Consider the following 9235-nt stretch of genomic DNA (forward strand, 5'->3'; position numbering starts at 1 on the left):
TCAAAGAAAATTAACACTTCACAACATACCAAGAAAATGAAAATCCAAGAAGAACATGGAAACATTAAAACTATGAGGAAACTGACAAGAAAGAACATAAAAACCCTGAACTCAGCACAGGAAGACACGCAGAACAAAGAAAGCAGCAGCACCACAAAAAAACAAACATAAGGGCAGCAATTATGTTTGTTTATGGCACCAAAATATATTATCTATGGATAATACTAATCAGGCTGCTAACCTCAAGGTCGGCATCTCGAAACTGCCAGCTGTTCCACGAAAGAAAGATGAGGCTTTCTGCTCCTGTAAAGATTTGCAGGCTCGGAAACCCTGTGCAGCATTACTATGAGTCGGAACTGACTCCACGGAACTTAAAAACAACAACAATCGATAATTAGACTGATGTGAACGGATTAAATGTACCAGTTAAGAGACGGAGGGTAGCAGAATGGATAAGAAAACAAGATCCTTCAATATGCTGTCTGCAAGAGACACATCTAACACACAGAGATAAAAAAACATATTAAAAGTCAAATGATGGAAAACAATATACCAAGCTAATTGCAATAAAAAACAAACAGGAGTGGCAGTACTAATCTCTGATAAAATTAACTTCAAGGCACAAACCAGCATAATAGTTAAAGATGGACATTATCTCATGATTAAAGGGGCAATTGAAAAAGATGACATAACCATAATAAATATTTATGCTCCCAGTGAAAGAGTACCAAAATATATAAAGCAAACTCTAATAGATTTGAAGAAAGAAACAGATGAATCTATAATAATAGTGGACGATTTTAATACACAGCTTTCAAAAATGGATAGAACAACCAGAGAGAACCTTGACAAAGACATGGAGGAACTAAACAACACAATCAGCCAACTGGACTTCATAGATGTGTACAGAACATTCAACCCAACAACAGCACAATACACATTCTTTTCCAGTGCACATGGAACATTCTCCAGAATAGACCACATTTTAGGCCACAAAACAAGCCTCCATAAATTTACAATATCAAAATACTACAAATAATTTTCTCAGACCACAATGCTATCAAATTAGAAATCAACAATAGGAAGATCAAGGAAATAAAATCAAATACATGGAAACTGAATAACACCTTGCTGAAAAGTGACTGAATAGTAGAAGAAATAAAACGTGAACTCACAAAGTTCCTAGAAACAAATGAGAACGAACACACATACCAAATATCTTTGGGACACGGCGAAAGTGGTGCTGAGGGGACAATTTATTGCAATAAATGCACACAACCAAAAAGAAGAAAGAACCAAAATTAACACATTAACATGGCATGTCCAACAATTAGAAACAGACCAACAGAGGATACTTACAGCCACCAAAAGAAAAAAAGTAATAAAGATTAGAGAAGAAATAAATGGGATAGAAAACAGAAAAACTATAGAAAGAATCAACAGGAAAAGCAGCTGGTTCTTTGAAAGGATTAACAAACCACTGGCAAACCTAACAAAAGAAAAGAGGGAGAGGACACAAATAACATGCATTAGAAACCACATGGGTGATGTCACAACAAAACCAAAGGAAATCAAAAGGATAAAAACAGAATACTATGAAAAGTTGTACTCCAACAAATTCGAAAACTTAGAAGAGATGGATACATTTTTAGAAAAACACGACCTACCTAAACTTACAAAGAGTGAAGTAGAAAACCTGAACAGACCCATAACAAAAGAAGAAATTGATCACATCATCAAAAAACTCCCAACCAAAAGAAGTCCAGGCCCAAATGGCTTCACTGGTGAGTTCTACCAAACATTCAGGGAAGAGTTGTCAACAATTCTACTCAAATTATTCCAGAACATAGAGGCAGATGGAAAACTTGCTCATACATTTTATGAAGCAAGCATAATCCTCATACCAAACCAGGGAAGGATGTCACTAAGAAAGAAAATTATAGACCAATATCCTGCATGAACATAGATGCAAAAATTCTCAACAAAATCCTGGCCACCAGAATCCAGCAGCAAATAAAAAAAAATAATACATTATGAGCAAGTGGGATTCATATCAAGGATGCAAGGATGGTTCAACATTAGAAAAACAACGTAATCCACCATATAAATAAGAAAAAAGAACCACATGATCATATCGATTGATGCAGAAAACCTTTAACAAAATCCAATATCCATTCCTGATAAAAACTCTCAACAAAGTAGGAATTGAAGGGAAATTCCTCAACATGTTTCTGGGGGCTGATGAAAGGAGATGTGATAGCATTCATGTGGTATAATAGTGAATAATTGTTATCAGGACTGATTGTGAGGGTTGGAAATTTAAAGGTAGACGTTTTGTACCAAAAGGAGGTGAGTGATTGACTTTGCAGTCTAGGAACAGAGGTCGCTGGAACCATCAAGGGAGAAGAGCAGAAAGCGGGATCCTACCCAGAGAAGCAGTACCGCTAGAGATGGAGGCAGAGATGATGTGGAGAGATGGAGTGGGTGGGGACTTTAGACCCAGAGAGGGAGAGGGGCTGTTTGCTGAGGACCGAGGGGCAGGTTTGCGGGTTATACCCTTTGACTGTTTCATGATACATGGAGGGGACTGTAATCTTGGCAATGAAATGATGTACGATGTACGATAGGATGAATGTAAAGCTAGTATTCTCCCATGTAAACTATCACATAATTCACAATAAAACACTTAAAAACAAAACAAAACCCATCTGAAAGGATGGAGGTGGGAGGTGAAAAGTGGCATTTTTTGCTGTTTTCTCCAGGGTCTGAACAAAATAACACCATTCAGCAGCTTTTTAAACTAATTCCTGGGAAACATTCATTAGGCAGAGTGTGTGTGTCATGGGATAGTATTAAATAAATCCAGTTCCATTCTTAAAAAAAAAATGAAAGTATTGAGTACTATTTCTATTTTTCCCACCTTCCTTAAAAAATCTTTTCTGTTGCTATCTAAGTTATGAAGTAATAGTTAATAATAATAAAAAAAAGTCCCACAGAACTAATTAAATATCCATTCCTTTCCCCTTTCCTTTCTCTTTATCAAGCCAAACAAGCCTCTAAAATATCAGAATAACACCACAAAAGAAATAATTTGGAACCTAAAACAGTGAATCATTGATACAACTGGCCAATTTACACACGAGTCTAAAAATAAATCAGCTGGATGAGGTAAGTTTCCCAGTTGGTCTCTGTCATATTCTCCTCAGCAGATCAAGTTTGCCATCTCCTGGGGCTCAGGAGCTTGGACAGTCCTGCCAGTTGGCTGACACCAAGGTTATTAGCACTATAGCTGCTTGAAGGCCTGGGCACACAAATTCAACAGCCACATTTATATTTACATTCCAGCATCCTAATCATTTGAGCTAAAACTCAGTATCTGATTAACAACAGGTTCAATTCTTTGGAAGAAACTGGAGGAAAGACTCTATCCTTAAAACACATTTTCCAACAAGAGGTCTTATAACTACTCCATCTAAGCCACTACTTGTGTTCTCTGAGTCTCTTACAAGCTTGCTTTCCCACTTACTTTATATATACTTTCTCATGTGTCTGCATACACATCATGATTCTCATGGTGCAACTTGCAATTTGATACACCACAGCTCACCTGACAGTGTCCCTATGGTTAACCCTTTAAACTTTTTCCAGTTCTTCATATTTGCAATCAATACTGCCAAGAATATTTTTCTCCTTTACAGATGGTTTTCAGAAGGTAAATTCAAAGTAATGGTATTATTAGGTCAAAGAAGATAAACATTTTATATGTTGACAGCTGACCTTGCCAAAACACTGAACCTAGAATCATACAAAGAAAGCTACCAGACATTTAAACCAAACACCAAACCCAGTGCCTTCAAGTTGATTCTGACACATGGCGGCCCCATGTATTACAGAGTATAACTAACTACTCCATTGGCTTTCTGAGTTCTGGTGTGGTGCTACAGAATCAACACTGAACTGCTAACTGCACAGTTGGCAGTTCAAACCCAACAGCTGCTCCTCAGAAATCCTATGCAGGGTTGTTATGAGTTGGAACTTACTTAATGGCACTAAACAACAACAATAACAGTATTAATGGAAACAGAGACTGCTGGTCCTTTCTTTCACGGTACTTCTGGGAGGGTTTAAACTGTCAACTGTAAGCCAGACTTTAATAGATCTATTTTTCTAGAGTTTTGCCAGAATTACATAACCTTTGCTAATGTAATGCAGGAACTGCTTTAATTTACATTTCTGAAATGATCAAAGCTAAACGCTTTTCCCAAATATTAACTTACTAATAAAATTTTTTGTGTGAATGATCTGAAATTTTATTCCTGGTAACTTTGTGTATTTATAGATCACTAAAGGAGTTCTGGTGTGGCACTGTGGCTAATGTGTCAGACTGCAAGGTCGTTTGAACTGCAACATTGGTGGTTCAAGCTCACCAGCTGTTCCAGGGTCGCTATGGGTCAGAATCAACTCGACGGCACTTAACAACATCAACAACATAAGGTGTTTTAAGGAGTTCTGGTAGCATAGTGGTTATGAATCGGGCTGCTAACCTCAAGGTCAGCAGTTAGAAACTACCAGCTGTTCCACGGGAGAAAGATGAGACTTTCTGCTACTGTAAAGATTTATAACCTCGGAAACCTCGGGCTGCTAACCTCAAGGTCAGCAGTTAGAAACTACCAGCTGTTCCACGGGAGAAAGATGAGGCTTTCTGCTCTTGTAAAGATTTATAACCTCGGAAACGCTATGAATTAGAACTGACTCCATGGCACATAATAACAACAACAAATAAGGTGTTTTATATGTTTTTACATTAAATTGTTAAGTGCCGTGTTGATTCCAAATACATACACACACACACACACACACACACACACACACACACACACATATATATGATCCACAGAGATTTAAATTATCTTCCTGGAATTTTTTCTGGGTATCTATTCCTTTAATTTTTCTATTGCTGCAATTGTCCAAAGTTATTAACTAAAATATGTACAAGAGATACAATGATTCATAGTCATTACAATGATCCAGTGGCTTATATTTAATTCTTCCAATCTGTCCAAAATCACATAGGTCTGCTCTTATTTCATTTCATATCTGATTATCTGAACAAAAACAAAAACCTACTGCCAGCAAGTCAACGTTGACTCATAGTAACCACAAGGTTTTGGAGACTGTAAATCTTTATGGGATCAGACAGACTCATCTTTCTCCCGAGAAGTAGCTGCTGAGTTTGAACCACCAACCTTGTGGTTCAACAGCCAATACCTAATTCATAGCACCACCAGGACAATTTATAAAATAATTTTTTCCTCACCCTTTGTAATACTTGTTTGTTGTTAAGTGCTGTTTCATCAGTGTTGACCCATAATGACTTTGTATATGGTTTACAAGGAGCAGCTGATGGGTTTGAACCACCAACCATGTGCTTAGCAGTCCAATGCTGACCCTACAGTGCCACACCATGATTTGTAGTACTTAGTCACATGCAAAGTTAGTGCTTAGTCTATGTTAGTGCTTATTCATAGAATGTCTCTTCCATGCCAGAATGTTAGAAAAATCCCTGGATTTTAGAGGCAGATTTAGAAATACTCAAACCCCAGCTCCACTACTTGGTCAAATTTCATTATGTGAAATTTCATTGTATGAACGCACCTATCTTTGGTGGGTATTGTGAGGAGTACTTGCATACTGATGGCCTAATCTCCAGGCAAACTCTGACTTTGTACATTACTTTCAGTATTTAATATCCAAAGTACACTGCACCTGTCTGGATCTGTTTCCTCATCTAGTAATGGAAATACTAGCCCCTAAGCATCAGGAGGGATCTTGGTGTGGCACTGTAGAAAAAGCATGGAATTGTTAACTACAAGGTCAGCAGTTCAAACCCACCAGCTGCTCCTCAGAAACCAGGTCACTATGAGTCAAAACCGACTTGACGACACTTAACAAGAAGAAGCATCAGGAAGTATATTGGTATGAAGATCGAATGAGGTGATCCACACAAAAACACACTTTAAGGAGCTATGGCAATATGAATTAATGGTAAGCAGAGTATTAATTGAGGATTAATTAAGGATGCTGGATCAGTGAAGCAAAATGTTGACGGCTTACTTGAAGTTAAGGAATTTTTCATCATCGAAATAAAATCCTTTCATGTTTTATTCTATAAACAAATTTCCATATCTTAAGTTGCTTCCCATTTTGGCAGATAACATTTCTATATATATCACACTAATCAGTCTTTACAAAAACTTTCTTTAATTGTCCCGAGGACTGGATGTCATATGTGGGAAATATTTTAAAGTGAGGAAGATAAATATGGGTCCATTGAAAATTAACCCCTAAAAACCGAGGCACTTTGCTTATAGAAAGAATGCTTAAGTTCCAATTAAATTATAAACTCAAAGATGAAATCCGGTGACTGTAAACTACATTTAATGATATAATTACTAGGTAAAGTTTTGACTTGTTATCCAGTTTAGAACTACATGCTAATGAAATCTCAAGTTAAACTGACTAAATCAATTGAATTTTATCCAATTTTTAGAATATATACATAAGGCCTTAGTGAGACTATTCATTCTTCTCATCTCACAAAGAATCATCCTGCTCTAATTCAGGCCACTAGTGAGTGCAGAAAAGAAATCCATACTCAAAGAGTTCCTTTTCAGTGTACTTTTAGTAATGCCATTGTTGTTGTTGTTGTTGTGTGCCGTGGAGTCAGTTCCGACTCATAAAGACCCTGTACAGGGATTTCCAAGGCTGTAAATCTTTACCGGAGCAGAAAGCCTCATTTTTCTCCCGCGGAGCAGCTCATAGTTTCGAACTGCTGACCTTGTGGTTCACAGCCCGACTCGTAACCACTACGCTACCAGAGGTCCTTAGTAATGCCATAATGCTTCTTCATTTCTACCAGCCTTCATTCCAGATCTAAACTGAGTCTGAAATGGTAAGCATCATTTCAGTTGAAAATTACAGAGAAAGCCAACTCAATGGGGACTAGAAGCAATTATAGTAAAACGTCACTGAAACCCTTTTATGTGTATTTTCAAATTTACAAAGCAGGACATTCTATTTCATTTCTGATAAATATGCAAGATACTTAGGAATAAAAATAAAGAGCCAATTTTGAGTATTTTTATGTGACAGACACTGCTTTATGTGCCTTATCTCATTTAATTCAGCAAAAACTCTACTGTTGTTATTAGGAGCTATCGAATTGGTTCCAACTCATAGAGACCTTGTATAGAGCTCCCTAGGCTGTAAATCTTTGAGGGAACAGAAAGCCTCATCTTTCTGTGTGGAGCAGCTGGAGGGCTCAAAATGCTAACCTTGCGGTTAGCAATCCAGTGTTTATCCTACAGAGCTACTGAGCAACCCTATGAGCTAACAGATTTCCTGGATTCTATACAAGGAGCTCTGGTAGCACAGTGGTTATGAATAGGGCTGCGAACCACAAAGTCAGCACTTCAAAACTACCAGCTGTTCCGTGGGAGAAAAATGAGGCTTTCTGTTCCTGTAAAGATTTACAGCCTCAGAAACCCTGTACAGAGTCACTATGAGTCAGAACCGGTTTCACAGCACATAACCACCACCACCACCATATAAGAGGAAAATGAAGCTGAGAAGTGATTTCTCCAAGTTCACAGTCCAGAATTTGAACTCTAGATTCTGAGCTCTTATACACTACTGTCTTGTCAAGTATTCTGCTTTTCCAGATTATCCCAGAGAATCACCCTGAGAACTAAAAGTAGCAGCCAAGATCATGATAGCGGCCGGGTAACACAAAGAAATGGTTGCTCTGTTGCTTTAAGAAAAATGCACCCAATCCGGGGAAGCGGGAAACCATGAACTCTGACCCGTCAGTCTTACCTGGCACCCGACCAGCTGCTGTTCCACCACCTGCTGCATGCCTGGGTTTAATGTTTCCGGCTCGAATGCCACGTTGGCTTGGTCCAGCCACTGCTCCAGCTCGGCTACCTGGGTCTTGCAGACATGGAGGACCTCAGCAGGCTTGGGCCTTGTTCTCTCCACCCCAGCCTCAAAAGCTCCTTGATCACCAGGAAACCATGGAGATACAGACTTGATAGGAGGTGTGGCACCCTACGAGAAATCCAGATAGTAACAATGAAAAGCTTGGAGTCCAAAGTTTTTAGATTTGATACCACAAATAAACGTAAGCCTGCAGCATTTCCTCAGTTAAAAGAAAAATGAGAGAGAGCAAGCAGAAGAAGAAAGAAAATGTACCTCTATATTCATAGCAACTCTCATGTGACCTGGTGCCACAGGTTTCCAGGCAGCCGATCTGCATGTACACAGGTTCAGTATTCCCGGGCACAGAGGAAGTAAACGGGCTCACAGTTCATTAAGCTGTGAACCTCAGGAGACAGGTGAGAGTGTAGCAAGAGGGTGTGGGCATGTGCTTCTGAGACATTTCAGGGAATTGGCCAGTCAGTGTTTAAAGTTATGTGACACATGATTAAGCAATGCTTACATTGCTGTGCACTTGGTTCAAACAAAACAAAACAAAACAACACACACACACACACAACATCTTTACACACGGGCATGGATACAGTGAATTACGCTACCTGCTTGTAACTTAACAACATCTTCTCAAACAGTTAGACAGTAAAATAGTTCAGTCAATTCCTTAAAACATACATGGTATTACTCATCTAAACCTCGCCCCTATTTAAAATAACCTGAAAATTTTCTCTCAGAGAAAATTCCTAAAACTATTTTTACCTTCTGGATACTTACAGATGTATGAACAAGTAGATGTTCACTGTTGTTATTGTTGCTAAATGCTGTTGAGTTGGTTCTGACTCATAGTGACCCTGTATAGGGTTCCCAAGGAGCAGCTGGTGGATTTGAACCACCTAACTTTGAGGTTCAAATCAACTTTGTGGTCCAGTGTTTATCCTACAGCGTCACATGCTTATAGTACAGTATAGTACGTTGTTGTCTTTGTTAAGTGCCTCTGAGTCCCTTCTGACTCAAAGCGAGTGGCTGGAGAGCTTGAAGTGCCAACCTTTCAGTTCAAACTGACCTTGTGGTCAAGTGCTTATCCTACAGGGCCACACCAGGGCTCCTATTACTGTTGTTTAGTGCAGTCAAGTGTGGCGGCGATAGTGAGGTTGGCCCAGGATCGGACATTGTTTCGTTCTGCTGTGCATGGGGTCGCTATGAATAGGTTCCAACTCTATGGCACCTGACAACTACAACAAGA

General features: G+C 38.8%; 1 protein-coding gene across 1 annotated transcript in view; it reads right to left on the reverse strand.

Moving 5' to 3' along the window:
* SYNE2 (spectrin repeat containing, nuclear envelope 2) overlaps window positions 1-9235 on the reverse strand; it is a 366194-nt gene that overhangs the window by 125141 nt on the left and 231818 nt on the right. The window contains exon 65 of the mRNA XM_006864568.1: window positions 7876-8106. Within this exon, the coding sequence (XP_006864630.1) occupies window positions 7876-8106 (231 nt within the window). The remainder of the gene's footprint in view (window positions 1-7875; window positions 8107-9235) is intronic.

Source organism: Chrysochloris asiatica, unplaced genomic scaffold (assembly GCF_000296735.1).
Source record: "Chrysochloris asiatica unplaced genomic scaffold, ChrAsi1.0 scaffold00067, whole genome shotgun sequence".
In the NCBI taxonomy this organism is placed as follows: domain Eukaryota; kingdom Metazoa; phylum Chordata; class Mammalia; order Afrosoricida; family Chrysochloridae; genus Chrysochloris; species Chrysochloris asiatica.